General features: G+C 36.7%; 1 protein-coding gene, 1 long non-coding RNA gene and 1 pseudogene across 3 annotated transcripts; 1 reads left to right on the forward strand and 2 right to left on the reverse strand.

Annotated features, from left to right (window-relative positions):
* Positions 1-12601, reverse strand: part of LOC106296689 — a 36945-nt pseudogene extending 24344 nt beyond the window's left edge.
* On the reverse strand, positions 174-2159 carry LOC106296688 (F-box protein At5g10340-like). 2 transcript variants are annotated; one of them, XR_001261276.1, is made up of 2 exons: positions 1756-2159; positions 174-394 (listed from the first exon to the last, which is right to left on the reverse strand). XR_001261276.1 is itself a non-coding variant. In XM_013732885.1 (2 exons), exons 1-2 carry the CDS (start codon positions 1916-1918, stop codon positions 1032-1034), a joined length of 801 nt encoding a protein of 266 aa, XP_013588339.1. In that variant the 5' UTR covers positions 1919-2159; the 3' UTR covers positions 994-1031. The 2 variants fall into 2 exon arrangements, 1 of the variants encoding a protein (XP_013588339.1); XM_013732885.1 differs by lacking the exon at positions 174-394 and adding an exon at positions 994-1669.
* LOC106296690 lies at positions 8248-10205 on the forward strand. Its single transcript, XR_001261277.1, has 3 exons — positions 8248-8335; positions 8458-8519; positions 8596-10205. It is a non-coding gene; the product is annotated as an uncharacterized LOC106296690 (long non-coding RNA).
* Positions 12602-16486: the final 3885 nt, after the last annotated feature.

Raw genomic sequence — 16486 nt, forward strand, 5'->3', positions numbered from 1 at the left:
TCGGTATATTCCGAGGATTTCATTTTCCGTCGGAATGTCCGTCAGAATATCGCTGTTTTCTTGTAGTGTAGTGTATCGAATTTGTAACTTTAATGATAGAACTTGTGTTGAGGATTTTTTATTTTATTTTGTTAGTTTAGATTATACATATATTTGAACAACTCTACCTACACTCTTACAAAATAAGAACCTATGTTTAGTAGCTTGTATTAGACAACCTCTGATCATTGGTAAAAGGGGTAATGAAGTAGTAACGTTGTTTTCTTGTAAACCAAAAACCATGACCGGCAACAAGCAATGCTTAAATTTATACAAGTCTCCCACCATGTATTGCATCAGCTTAACGACAATATCTCCTGTTGGTTTTTTTTCTTCTCCGTATGCAAGATTCAAACTGCACATAATTATATTAATTACTAAATTTGATAGATTAAACTGCATATAACAAAAACTGATATGTTGCCTTTGTCATCGCAGTTAGTGGAAGAAGATAAAAAATCTTGCTCACCAGCGTTTTATATATAGTAGTGATTTTATAACTGGTCGTCTATGCATAAACATATTGAATCATTCTACTTATATTATTACAAATAGTTCACCAACCTGATGAACTTTGATCGTCCCGTTGATACATCACTCTGAGACATCGTTTGTTGCACAGACGATAGACATTAGATTATCATAACTAATAACACCCGACGTGATCTCTAGTTTACTCACAGATACTGGAAAGAAAAATCAGGCTACTCCAGGTTAAGCTTTATATTTATCATGTCATAGATATGGGTTTCCTTATCATCCTACATTCCTACGTACACGTACATATCGTAGAAGACATGGAGGAATTTCGCTAACGATTATATACTCTTAAATCTCTTATAGATGATATATAAAAAGACACTATAGCAAGGAAGTTAGTGAGTATCAATTAGAATATGATAACTAATTTGGAATATTAATTCAATATCTAATAATATGTATTGCACCGAAAAAAGTTGGAAAAAAATGAAAAATAACTTTAAAATCTTCAACTAAATAGAGATCAAGCTTGGAATGAAAGGAACAGCTATATAAAAACCAGAAACAGAACTGTAATATGAAGAATACGAAGAACCTATTCTTTGCACTGTTAAACAAGGATAGTTGGCATACGGGAAAAAAAGTAGTAACTCTGTTTTGCTTATAAGTGTTACCGGTATGACTGGAAAATCTAAGCCACCAAACAGGCTTAGATTTATATTGTAAGTTTTCTCCCATATCGTGTGCGAATTCAATGACCATATCTCTTGACTGTTGATTTTCTTCTCAGACAAGGAAAGATGATTATTCAGACTGAATATGACAATGCAATAAGAAGATGCATGAACAACTGGAGTTGCCGCCATCACTTGAAAAACCTCTGTGTGAAAATCGAAATAAACTATTTTTGTTTCTCCATTATATTTGTGAGTCAACCAATAAATTGATCCATCTAAATATACCGGAGCTTTAAGAAGAATTCGATGTGTAGAGCCAGTCACATGTCCCCAAGTATTAGTGGCAAAATCAAAAACCTCGCATGTAGTTTGACCATCTAGGTCTAATTCTAAAGAGTTATATAACCAAACCATCTTGTGTTTGCCTGTCATAGTGTCTTTACCGAACCCTAGAAAATCACATCTGTTATTACCTATATGCACGGGAGAGTAAAACAATTAATTAAGCAATAAAATATGTATGAGAAAATTCATCAAGCAAAAGATAGTGAAAGCTTACTATCTAGACTTCGTCTAATGCGGTTAATTTTTTGAAAACTTAGCCTTGGGAAGAGGTCGACACCATCTAGTGGCGGGATTGACGAGATAGATGAAGTTCGGAACATGGTAGACGCAAACAAGACCATTACAGCTTCCGGTAATGAAACAAGGTCTCTGATCATGTTTGGGAATAATATTGCTCTGTTTAAATTCTGAAGATCCTAACTCCAAAGTCCTTAGATAAGAATAGGGTTTTGGTACATGGAGAGGCTCTCCGCCAAGAAGGATATCTGGATCTCGTGTCTGCGCTCGGATTAGATGTCTTGACGCAAAGGATGTTGATTTGATAGTCGATTTCCATTGCTTGGAAACAGATGTGAATCTCACTAGAGATTTTACACCAAGTCTCTGCAATATCTTCTACAAGAATCATAGTAAAATAAATATTTATTCTTATAAAATTATATATTTGTCCTATGATTTATATTTATAAAATAAATATTTATTCTTATAAAATTATATATTTTTATCACAGTTAAATCTATGATTTTAGATATAATTTAGATTAGTCGAGTCATGAATACTGTAACTACTGTTCGTTAAAATAAATGTTTTAAATTATATCCTCTCTCTCTCTCTTCAGACCTTATGTTTTAATTAAGACTGTTCGTTATTCTTTTATTTAAAAATTCAATTATTAAATTACAAAAAATTAATAAATTCGCGCCGTCATCCGAGCACGATCACCTGAAACCCGATGATACCCGCCGCGGAGAGAGGAAAAGAGGACTTGGAATCTGCGGCCGAGGAAGGAAGGGAAACGGTGTGTTCCCGGCGGAGGAGCTTCGAATGTGAAGAATCAGAAACAAGTCGGAGCGATGGAGCCGAGGAGAATTGCGAATGTAAAGAAGGAGAGTCACAGTCTCAGGGTCGCTCTTTCTCGAGACGAGATTGAAGAAGACGTGTTCAGAATGAGCGGAAACAGGCCATTTCGGAAGAGAACCAAGACCTTGCAGAAACATAACATCTCGGTTTAAGTCACCAAGTGTTCGACAAATTGCCTCACACAACTTCAGTAAGAAAGTTATGTGCTTAGCCTGAGACTCAACTGAGACTCATCATCATAAGTACAATAAGGTCTCTAAGAGAAAGCAGCAAATCTGCTGTTTTAGTTCTAAGAATATATAAATAAAAATTCTGCAATAATTACAACGAAAATGTGAAGCTGTCACAAATGTCTGGACTGATCCCTGGCTTGACGCCAGTGGCTTCCATATGTGCGACAGTCGACCACCCTAAACAGCAAAGAAACAACTAGAAATATGTTTTTTCAGGAACAACATATCTCAGACATGGTCTAGAAGATACTGGGACTGTAACTGGTAACTTGGAAAATGAATATACGGAACAACATGAACAATTATTTCTGGAATTTTATGGAATGGAACCAGCATTCCACTTATTCCAAACTTTTTTGGATGTGGAATGATTTTTCAAATAAATGTCGCTTATCTTTGTAGAATAATATAAAATGATATGGAATGAAATGAAATGTAATACTCTCTTTATTTTTTTTCATTCTAACTCGCAAACATTTTGAAGAATGTACAGGAATTAAGCATTGATGAAAATTTTACTTCAAAAATATTCCAGTTGGACCATGGATAGTCTGGAACAAGTTGGTGCAAGGATAACCTAGACGGCTAAACCAAATAAGCTGAATGGGTTAACATTCATGGTTTTTCAAATCCATAGATTTAAGATAACCCTATAAATTGTGATTGCTACTTCTCTCTCTCTCTCTCTCTCTTTTTTATGAATTGTGTTTTTTTTTTTTTGTAAATTTTCTTTTATTCTTTATTACTCCCTCCGTTTCATAATACTTGATGTTTTGCCTTAGTGCACAAAGATTAAGAAAATTACTTTTTTAAAATCAGTTAACCAATTATTAAAAAGACGGTAAAATCTAATTGGTTGAACAGTTTCCAATAAAGTTAAAGTTAACCTTAAAATCTCAAAACTTCATGTAAATTGAAACAAAATAATCCTTCTAAAACATCATCTATATTGAAACGGAGGGAGTATTAATTTATTTTGGTGCAACTTTTATTCTTTATTTACATAGACTTTGGCATAAACAATCTAATTTTTGTACCTTATGACCTTAATCCTTACTAAAAGTAATTGCCAAGCAAGGACAACATTAAATTTCATATGTCTCGTCCTATATAGAAATCGTGTTAATCCAATGGAAAAAGAAAATTTTCGGCTGCTAAGAATAAAATTTTTAGATTGTTTAGGATTTGTGGTTGAGTGACAATATACATCAATTGATTCATTAATAGGACTACCTGCAAGAGAAACTGAAGCTTTTAGAAAGTTAAACACGTATCAATATTTACAAGAAACAATAACATAATCTCAAGATATAGGTTCTAAGTTTATACCTTTGATTTACAAGAGAAACTGGCGTTTTTATTTTTTGTAGCTATTTTTTATTTAATTTAATGTTTTTTAATTAATAATCTATGTGTCACTTTAATTGGTCATAAAGGGTGGGGTAAATTTAAAGGTTCACCCTAGGGGGTGAACCTAAGTTCTGTCCTTTTGGAAAAGTACCGAAAAAGGAGTTTTGTTTCCGATTGTTTTTTACGGTAGGATATTAAGAGTGGACTGCCGTGTGGAGAGCTTCTACCCAGAAAGAGGATGGTAGATTAGCTTGGAAGAGAAGGCTACGTCCTGCATTGTTGATAGTACGTATCATTCTTTCAGATTTTCCGTTCTGTTGCGAAGTATGAGGGCAAGAGAAGCGGAAGGCTATACCCTTTTGCGCGAAAAAGTCACGAAACTTAGAGTTATCGAACTCTCCTCCACCGTCACACTGCAATGACTTTATATTCTTTCCAAACTGAGTGTTAATATAGTTGGAAAAGTGGAGAAATTTAGAAAAAGTTTCATGCTTATACCACAGGGGATAAACCCAGAGAAAGTGGGAGTACTGATCGAGAAAGAGAACGTAGTACTTTATTCCACTTAAACTCTGTATCGGCGAAGTCCACAAGTCTGAGTGAATGATTTCAAATGGTTCTTTGGCTGTCGATTTTGAGATAGTGAAGGGAAGCTTTGTATGTTTTGCAATTTGACAAGCTGAACACAAATGAAAGGCATCGCGTTTATTACAAGATAATAATGAAGAAGAAAGCAAAGAATTCAAAGTTTGTTCACTGGGATGAGCCAGTCTACGATGCCAAATATCAGAAGAAGCAGTAAGAAAAACAGAAGGTTGAGATGCCGCTTTATTGTTGAATGGAAGTAGCGGGTATAGATCTCCTGGGCTATCACTGCAGAGAATCATCTTCCGAGTTTGAAGATCCTTCACAGAGAAACCAAGAGGATCAAATTCAACAGAACAAGAATTGTCTTTAGTAAAACGACGAACAAAAAAGAGATTTTTTAAAATTGACGGAGTAACAAGAACAGATTTTAGAGAAAGAGGACGATAATGATTTTGAAAAGAATATGAACCGGAGGAACTAACTGGAATCTTACCACCATTCGCAACAATGACTGTTTTTCCGATGCTATTTTTAAAATCAGACTTAAGATTACCTGCCGCATTTGTGAGGTGAGCAGTTGCGCCTGAATCCATATACCACTGGCCGTCTGCGGGGTCGACTAGGGTCATCGTGTTGAAGGCTGAGGCGAAATCCGTGGTGGGTATTTGCTGATTACCGGCGTTGTTGTGTGGTCCTTGTACTAGGAGCTGTTGTTGAGGACGCGGGCCGAGTAGTCCCTGCTGTGGGTGCGACTGCTGGGATAGCTACATCCATGGATTGAACTGTTGTTGTGGCCACATTGGATATCCTGTTTGCCAGTACGGTGCGCTCCATTGATTGAAGAACTGTCGTTGTTGATTGTTGGTGGAGCGACCTCTACCGCAGTTACGGCCTCTGTTTCCTCTGTTTTGAAAGTTGCGTTGCTGAAAGTTTGAGTTGTTTGATTTCTGTTCTGGTTGGCTCGTGGTGACGTTGAGAACCTTAGCAGAAGAAGAAGAAGGCGAGGTCTTTTTGCCTTATCCTAGTCGCTCCTCCTCCAAGAGCAGCATGGAACGCGCTTGATCAAACGTCGGGAAAGGTTGACGATGCATGATGACGTTGATTATGTTGTCGTACTTCGCGTTGAGTCCGTTGAGCAGATAGGTAACCAATGTTCTTTCGGAGACCGGAGCATCGACATTGGTCATGAGATCAGCAATTGATTTGAGCTCTTGGCAATAGGCATGAATGGTGAGATCACCTATCTCTTGCGTACGGAGCTTGTGATCGAGTTGAACGGCCCTAGCTTCTTTGTTGTCACGGAAGAAGGTTTCAAGACGAATCCAGATCTCGCGAGCAGTCCCACCAGTTTTAAACGTGCTGCGAAAGAGATCTTTGGAGAGGGTTCCGTAGATCCAAAGCTTAACAACGCCATCACGTTTTGTCCAAGCTTCATCATCATCGTTGTTTGGGAGCAGAGTGCCATTTAGATGGCCTGCAACATCAAAGCTTTGGCAATGGGTCATGAATAACTCACGCCAAGCATCATAATTCCCATCATCGAGATCTAGGAGAAGCGGAACATGTGTCTTGATGTTTGTGACACCATACACACGATCAAGAGGAGCAACAGCAGCAGGGGCGGCCATTGAAGTACAGAAAAAGATATTTAGAGAAGAAGAAGACGAAAGAAGGAGAAGAAAAGAGTTGGGAATTTGCGTAAAAGGTTCAGGAAGGAGAATCCTCTGATACCATGTAAGTAATATTGTTTCCCTTGAACTGATAATTGTATTGATACGATATTATATACAACGTACATGTGAGATATTCCAGGGAATATACAGAGAATAGTATCTAACGATATCTAAACTATATACATGATACCTATCATCTTATATTGGCTTCTTTCAGGTAATCGTGCTTAGAGTGTAAAACTGAATCTTGAAGCTGCGATGATGAACAAGGTGATCCCATTGACGGCAAGCCTCAATGGCGGCATTGAAGTTCCAATTTAACCCTTCAAGTTAAAAGAATGATTCTTGTCAACACACTAGCTCCAAGTACATTGCAAATGTGTTTGACACTATCAACCTGTTACATATTTACTAGCTTCATGATTAATACCTAAAATGAACCATCCAAACATCAACTTTTTCAACTCATTTTTGGTTTTCTACTCATAATTCAAGAGAATCTTGCCGAGTTCCAGTTCTCTTGTGTAAGTAACCATGAACGGTGTTTAAACATATAAGGTTTTCTTAAACTTTGTTTTAGGTAATGTTCAATGCGGTGCTGAAGAATGCATGTAGTGAGATGGGAGGTATGATGTCTGCCATGGACAGCTCAAGCAGAAACGCAGGAAAAATGCTTGACCCTCTCACCCTCACTTACAAAAGTACTCGTCAAGTCTCTATTACCACAGAGCTTATCGAAATTATCTCTGGAGCTTCTGCACTTGAAGCCGCTGAATAAGCACATTCTTGTTTGCGTTAACTTGGCTTTGATATCTATCCACCTTGAAGGAGAAATAGTGTGTTTTGAACTCTTTTAAGGGCTACTGAATCAATTTCCTTTGCTGGCTTCTTATTGAGGCTACCAGTCTTTGCTCAAAGGTTTTTTCATAATAAATATCCCTGTAATTTACAGCAGGATTACGAATAATTGCATTAGCATTAGTTCTGATTTCAGATACACTTTCCCCCAATAATCTTCAGTGTTGTGGTCAAACACATTATAATATACATACATTCCGGTTTCATATTCTAGCTTTGAAACAAAAAACAATGCTAGTTTGTGGAAATAAAAAAGACACTAAGAGCTACAAAGTACAAACGTATCCAGTCCAATGAGTCTGTTTGTCATGATAAGTATAGTAAGTCTTGTTGCTTGCCGTCCGAACCATATAGAAGGCATTAGGCAGTTCAAGAACGAGTTTGATTCCAGCGGTGGCAGCCAAACTGACTAATTCAATTGGAGTCTGGTGGGATACCATCACCGGTCTGGTCACGACTCACGAAACTACATCTACCAATTCAGTGGCTGGAACTCAACTCTGAAAACCACAACAACAGTCTCTTATGCATCACCTCTGTTACTTGGCGCACAAGCTTCCGGTAAATCTATCATCCAGTAATTCAAAGTATAAGCAGCTTAGGAATGCCGAGAGAAAATTGATCAGAGGGTAGAGCTGCCAAACAAATCTGTTTGAAGAGAGGGTAAATACTTGCAAAACTATGGTTACAATACTCTAATTATAAAACGTAATTCTGATAAAGAGAAACTGTACTTTTCCCTAATCATTGATTCATTGTGGTAAATATAATTTGAAGAATTATAAAAAATTATAAAATTTATTACAAAATTTAAAAGTCCTCATATGTCGGTCGACAACTCCTTTTCCTATTTGTTTTCTTTTCACTTTTTAATATTTATTTATATATAAATACGTAGGTTATGATGCCTAGTTTTTCATCAAACTTCAGAACAGGGGCTTGCACTACCGTCTCTAAGTCACTGCCGTCAGTTCTTTTGTTGCTGTCTGTTGCTGTCCCTATACTCCTGCCGGTGAGTTAGTTGATAAGCTTTTATCTTTTGGGTTTTAGGGTTAATTTGGGGTTTCTTTTGATTTTTAGGGTTTAACTAAGATAGTCATTAATTTGATGTTTTACCTCTAATTTGTTTTGTAGATGGATGACTTTCTTGTAAAGAGACAAGATATGTGGAAACGTTCACTAAGATTTATCCTCAGGTGAGTGTCTTTTGTTTATCTCTTATTTAAAAGCTATTTGATTTTAATACATGTCTTGATTTCATGTAAACTGCAGGATGACTTCGGGAGTAGTCTACTCAATAGTGATGCATATTTTGATCATCACAGCATTCACTTTGCTAACTTTTCAGATTTTCTATACAAGGGGCGGCTTTGATGTCGTCCTGTTTTTCCATGTCATAGGCCCCTCTGTCTTATACCTTGTGTTTGGTTTATTGGAAATTGCCGTGAGGGCGTCTTTTAAAGACCAGATGTGTGTCACATTCTTCGGGCATATCAGCCATATGGTGGGATCTATGTTTCTCCTCACGTATAGAGTTCCATCAAATCATATTGAGGCTTTTGCCTTTTGTTTCCTAGGAATACCATTCTTTTTTTGGACTTTTTTCGTTATGTGTTCAACTTTTATTCCAGAATTTTTGGGAGATGATTCCTTAATCCAACCATTGGTTTAGGATTTATTATCTACTAGTATTATCTCCACGGGCATGTTCAAAATGAGATCAAAATAAGTATAAAATATTGATTTTTTTTCCAAGACAGGCCAATATTATTAGATACTATGAAAATTCAGGGAAAACATCTCTCTTGGACTAATACAACTAAAATATTTACATTACTTTTTTTTTTGTAGATAATTGAAGTTTCCTATTTCCTATAGTGTTTATTTTTGCTAAATTGTAAATGTCATTACTAGTAATGAAGGTTCGGTTACAAAATGAATCTGAAACCACGGTCTACTGAGACAGCCATTTGATTCTAAGGAGCCGCAAAAAGTTTTTAAAAACCCTTAAGAACCTAGATTATTAAGTCCAAGCTTCTATCAATAGAAAGCTTGAAGTTAATATGACACAATAGAACAAGAGACAACAGAATGAGACTCTCTGTGCGAAGCGCTTCTTGCTATAACTGGAGCAATCCTGAAGAAGCAAGAGAAAGCTTGAAGGAGAGTTCAGTCGAGCAATCATCGAAGTGGCTCCAATCAGCTTCAACGGAGGTGTCTGGCTCCCACCCCGGAACACTACTGGAGGAGGACGTCAACCAAACAAACCCAAGCTTTCTCGACAGTAGATAAAAGTACTAACCCAAATCGATGCTGCTGACAATGGAAACTCGGGTTACTGGTCAAGCGTAGGCGGTACAAATTGGCTCCCGAACCGGCCACGCGACACATGAGATGCGGCAAAGACTCAGAGGGCACACTAAACCAACTGTCGGAGCTAGGGAACAAGGGAAATGGAGCGCAGGAGGAGTCATGACTCCTCGAAAACAAGTGACTCAAATCGGCAAGAGAGAGCTCTGCCTTAATGCGGGAGATGCCTTCACAGCGGGATGTCCTCAAAACCCAAGTAAAACGGCGTCAGGAGCAAGAAGGAGAAGCCAATCGATTACCAACGAGCGCCACGGTTGTAGTCTTTTGAACTAAGAAAATAGGTTCTTGGTGGAGCGCCTCACATCCACCTTTCACTCGATAAAGAGAGGAGAACATCTACAACAACCTTGGAACTACACAGAAGAGGAGACTGACTGGAGTGAGACACGATGAGGCACAAATGCAGAATTTCATACTGACCTAAAATTAACTTCTCCCTAGGTCAGTGCAAAGCCCTTCAGTGATATTCAACCCAGTGCTCTCAAAGGAAATCTCCTTATATTCGGTGTCCTAAGTGTAAGCCAACAACATATAAGTATTCAATTAACTTCAATCATATGATATATATAGAGAGCACAAAAGCATACCTGAAAAATAAAACAGCGGTAGAAACCTCTTGGTCAGAGGAAAAAAGGCCACTCCTTGACTATCTTTACATTTGCCCTTCTCTATCACTTGAACTAATATTATACAACACAGTGGATGTTTCACCATTCAAACAAGTCACTCGGGCCTTGCCTGCTCACTTAAGACTTCACTCTTTTCCTGTGAAAGAAGAAACAACGCAAAGGATAAGGCAAATATGCTTGTAGCAAATAGATAGTAAAGGAGATATTTCACACCTGCTCTTCGGTATTCACTGGCGGACAGTTCTTGCCTCCACTGTACTGGAACTTGAATGATTCAGAATAGCTAGTGGACTCTCTGTCAATAATGAGCTCTGAAGAAGAGATATTTGAGGATCCACTGGTCTTGCGAGGAGAACGCGTCTGGTTTGAGAGATAAGCCTCTGCTTCTAATGATGATAACTCAGAACCAGCTCCATTGGACATATATCACTACGTGAGTTTCCCACCTTCTCAAAACTCTTCATGGATGGATTTTACGGAAGGAGATCACCACCAGATGGATGATTCTCTTCTGCAGCAACCATAACAGAACCACTTGTCAACTTCTCCCGAACACAGTCCATGTCAACACAGCAGCTTTTGCTATACGATTCAACACAAGATGGTGCAATCTGGCCAGGTCCTGAAGAATCAGGTATGGTTGCTAGAGACCGTTCACCATTGGAAGGATCATCAGGAGGTACTTGAGTATTGTCTTTCATTGCTTGATTAATAGATCATCCTTGTCTTGCTCCAAACTCTTCTGTTTCTTACACTTTGTAGCATTATCAATGCCAAGATCAGAGGAATGTGTAGATTTTCTGTCATATACATTGACCTCATTTCTCAAGCTATTAATCCAGTCTGATGGATTGAAATTAAGATCAACTGAAAGGCTAATATCCTCTTCCAAACTAACATGAAAACTCAAAACTAGGTCTATCATTACTGTCTACCTCTTTCATTGTGTTTTCTAGCTGAGGATCCAGTGGACCCTTTTCATTCAGTCTCCTCATATATGAAGGAGCACATTCAGAATCAATCAAACCACCATTTCGTTCCTGCATTCCCACAGAAACGTTTAAGAGGACATTAGCCAGCAGAAGAGTAGCAGAGAAACTAGAAAACATTTATGCAATCATATCAATAAATCTCTCTCAGGAACTATCCTACATCATAGCGATATAACTTCAATTCCATAAAGCAATTGTAAGCGAGCCTCGGTTTCAAGCATATGGACATTTTCTAAAAAGGTGAATCGAACCTGAGTTTGTGTACTATCCCCAAGGATAAAGCCTGGTTCCCTAACCACTGTACCTTGAAAACAACCGCCTCTGGCTATATTCAATTCGTTACCAAAAGAATCTGCAAGAAACATTCTAACCAGTCTACATAAATGTTTTAATAACATAAGACAAGAGAAAACTTATAGCAATAGATATAAAATTTGCCAAACCTCTTTTTCTACTCGCTGGTACTCTAGAATGTGCACCTGGACTATCTTGAATCCCAAATCCTACCGAGTTGAAACAATTTTTCTGCAATTGTTAAGATACAACAACACATGATTAAGGTGCCAAACAAGAAAAATCATCAGAAGAACAACAGAGCATGTAACCACATTAACTATCAAACCAAAAAGACATGAAGATGCATATTAATGATATCAGATTGCATTCAAGCTAATGACCATAAAAGAAAATACCTCTAAGTAAGAAGCCAATGATTCAGCCATATATTCTGAGGTTGATCTATTAGCCGGCAAACTATACTTCTTGCACAAACTCCGAAGCTCTTTCCTCGAAAACCAGCGATAGAAATCCACATCCTGTCTCCTTACCATCTGTTACCGTTACACACTCCTTTTCAAAAAAGAAAAGCAATACACTTTTTAGGAGTTTGAAACAAAGAAAGACCAAAGCAGTGAGATATACAACACAGAGTTCAACACTTTCCCAACGGTCACAAGTTTAAATCAATATAAAACGATTTCTCCCCAATTTTCACATAATAGTTTAACAAATCTAGGAACAGGAGTTAAAGCATATAGTTTCAGCTGAAAAAAGACAGAAAATCTATGCAAAGAGAATTGTTACTGTTACAGAACATCAAAACCTAGGAAACTAAACACTCACCAAAGAAGTACAATTAACCCATTTAGATCGAAAGAATATGAAGTTCTTTTCAAGATGAAGAAGAAGCGGTACAACACTAAATACCTGCTGCTTTTCCGGGAATTTTGCCGAGAAAGTGAGAGAAGATTTCGAAATCTGCAGGGAAGGAAGCAGACAGGAGAGCCCACTTATGAGGACTCTTCAAATATGCGTGTTGAATAATATTAAAACTCAAAATTCTTTTAGCAATTTATGGGCCTTCTTTAAACCCATTTACTTCTTACGACCCACTATATGACCTTGCCAATTTTTTATTAGAATATTGTTTTTGTGAGATGTTATTCATATAGATTTTTTTTTTAATAACCTTGGTGTGATCCAAAAAGCTTTCTATACCCAAAGACTAATCACCAAGAGGCCCATAGAAATCCAGATTTTATTGACACTTAAAAGCGTTTATGGGTAGCCAAAGGGAATCGAACCCAGGGTGGAAGCTCCAGCTAGAACCCCTTTACCACTATGCCAAGACCACTTGGTTATATGCATATAGATTCAAGTCATTCAACCCTAGGAATTTCTCAAGTAATCTTCATCTTTTTTCCTTGCTTTTTCTTTTCGATGATCTTTGTCTATACACTATCTTTCTCTTGTAATCTTCTTCCCTCTCCAATGGCTCTGTGGTTGGCTGACTCAAACCGAGAGAAACACTAGCTAGTCTTAAAAACATTAGACGAGAATACATGTGGAGATTGTGGTTGAGAAAACAGTCATTTCATACTCAACATATCGCGATATGTTCAATTCATACCTGACTTATATGGTCGTGCTAAAACATACATGAATTTTTTAAAAAAAATAAATAACATACCTAATGTTTATTTTTTTGCCAAATCATACCTCAGTCGTCACATCAGCTGACACATCATCTAATTTTGCTGGTCTATATGCTATATCAGCTAATTTTGCTGATCTATAGAAAAAAAAATTTAGAAAAATTGAAAATTTATAAATTTTTATCATTTAGTAAAACTAACCAAAATTAATTAAATAATTAAATTTTAATCTTATATAAAAAATATATCCTTAAATATTTCGATCATATCATGATATCGTTCTTATAAGAGCTATATATGTTGTAATGTATCAAATTTAGTACTACTGTTGCAGTGTGTTACTCTTGATTAATCAGGAATATGTTATTTACATTTAAAGAATTTAGTTTAACGTATCATAATTTTTTTAATAAACACAACCATAATTAATCGAGAGTAACACGACTGCAATACTAGCATTGAATTTGAATAATTACAACATATATATAACTCTTATAAGGATGGTGTTGTGATATGATCGAAACATTTACAAGTTTATCTCTTATGTAAGATTAAAATTTAATTCTTTAATTATTTTTTTTAATTTCACTAAATAATAAAATTTTACATTTTCTAAAAAAATATTTTTATAAAATGACTATTTTGTTTTTTAATGTACATGTGGTATCTTTGTCAGCAAAATTAGTTGACGTAGTATCCAAGTCAGCAAAATTTAATGATGTGGTAGCTGATGTGGCGACTGAGGTATGATTTGGCTAAGAAAATAAACATTAGGTATGTTATTTGAATTTTTTGAAAATTCAAGTATGTTTTAGCACATCCATATAAGTCGGGTATGAATTGAACATATTGCAATATGTTAGATATGAAATGGTTGTTTTCCGGCTTTTAGGCAATACTGCTTCGTCCCATCCTTCAAAATACCAAAAAATCAGTGCAATTTACATGGACCTATTCTATAATGGCAGCCTTCTAGTACTAGATCATAGAAAAGTAACCTCAAGCCGGTTTAAAAGAAGTAACTATTATTTACAAAAATGTTTTTAGTTTACTGTTTATTTCTAAATTCTGGTTATAGGCGATTTTATTATCATTAGTCGAAAAACATTTCAAATTTAGATTAAGCAGCTTCTAAAAGAAGTCTAAACAATATGTTTTTTACCGAGCTGACTGAATATATAATTAGCATACATGTTAAAATTTCACTAGTAAGTACTTCAAATGTTTGTATAATATATCTTGTAAACAATAATTGAATGGTTTATTTTGTGATCTAATCAAATATTTCAATCCCTCTAGCTTCCATTATAATTTCAGGCAGTGGCGGAGCCAGAAACTTTTTTTATTGGGAACAATTTTTAATAAAATTTTAATATAAATGGGGTCAGCTGATCCCACTTCCACTGCACTAACTCTGCCCCTGATCTCAGGTAGTCCTTGGTAGTTTAAATGTTTAATAACAAAAATATCATGATTCGTTTCACAAGACACCAAGAATAGATTCACCATCTCACTACAAGAAAACACATGCTTAACGAGGAAATTTAACGAGGAAAAACAATCCTCGTACTTTTACGTCGATTTTACGAGGAACTTACGTGTAAAACTAAAGCCATCGTTATTTCCTCGTAACATAACGACAAAAGTGTTTCTTCGTAAAGTGGATGTAATTTGACGAGTATTTTACGAGGAAAAACTATTTTCTCGTAAATACGACGTAAACTTTGCGTGTAATTTACGAGAAAATAGTTTACGTGTATTTAGCGAGGAAATTTTGAATCCACCAACTTTGTAGGTGTTACACGTTTATTTTTGCCACCTAATTAATTTTCGTCGTAAATTCATAGGAAAATTACAACTACCAGATTCGAAATTTCCTATAAATATGGATGTTTGAACATCATTTTAAACACACCAACAACAAAAAACGTGAAAGAAAAAAAAAATGGCTGGCTCCAGGACTATTTACGAGTTGCGGAAGTGGATGTATATGCATAGAGATGCTAACGGGAGAGTGACGAAAGAATACCTTGCCGGCCTGGAGACATTTATGCATCAAGCAGATTCAACACGTACCGCTCGCTCAAGAAAGTGGTAAGATGTCCTGTCCTTGTCAGAAATGCAACAATTCGAAACTGGCAAACCGTGAAAATGTTTGGAAGCATTTAATAAATAGAGGTTTCACGGTCCGAACCATCCAAAAAGGTCCCTGGATGTTTTCCTACAACCACTGATAAAAGAGTTGAAGGATTTGTGGTCAACAGGGGTGAGGACGTATGACTGTTCAACGAAGACGAATTTTACGATGCGAGCGATGCTTTTGTGGACCATAAGTGATTTCCCTGCCTATGGGATGTTGTCTGGATGGACTACACATGGGAGATTAGCTTGTCCATATTGTAATGGAACGACAGATGCGTTTCAACTGAAGAATGGTAGGAAGACAAGTTGGTTTGATTGTCACCGTCGATTTCTTCCCATTGGCCATCCTTACCGAAGAAACAAGAATTTGTTTAGGCACAAAAGGGTTGTGAGAGACACTCCTCCTCCATATCTAACTGGAGAACAAATTGAAGCGCAAATCGACTACTACGGAGCTAACGAAACAGTTCGTTGGGGTGGTAATTGGCATGTCCCTCGTAATATGCCAGATTCTTACGGTGTTCATCACAACTGGCACAAGAAGAGTATATTTTGGGAGTTGCCATATTGGAAGGATCTTCTTCTGCGCCACAACCTCGATGTGATGCATATAGAGAAGAATTTCTTTGAGAACATCATGAATACAATATTGAATGTCCCAGGGAAGACTAAAGACAACATAAAATCGAGGTTGGACTTGCCGGATATTTGCTCAAGAAGCGAGTTACATATTAAAAGCAATGGACAAGTTTCCGTTTCGATATTCAGATTATCTTCAGAAAAAAGTCGGTGTTGTTCAACTGGGTGGCATCAGAAGTGAAGTTCCCCGATAGGTATGTTTCGAATCTCTCTTGATGTGTTGAAAAGGGTCAAAAGTTCTCCGAGATGAAGATTCATGATTGTCATGTCTTTATGCAACGACTACTGCCCTTTGCATTTGCGGAGCTACTTCCAACAAACGTACATGAAGCACTTGCAGGTACGTAGTGTATTATATCACAATAATTTACAAAATAATATATGACTAACAATGTGTTTAATTTTTTTTGGAATATAAAAGGCATTGGAGCATTTTTCAGGGATCTGAGCACACACA

This window comes from Brassica oleracea, chromosome C6, assembly GCF_000695525.1.
Source record: "Brassica oleracea var. oleracea cultivar TO1000 chromosome C6, BOL, whole genome shotgun sequence".
NCBI lineage: Eukaryota > Viridiplantae > Streptophyta > Magnoliopsida > Brassicales > Brassicaceae > Brassica > Brassica oleracea.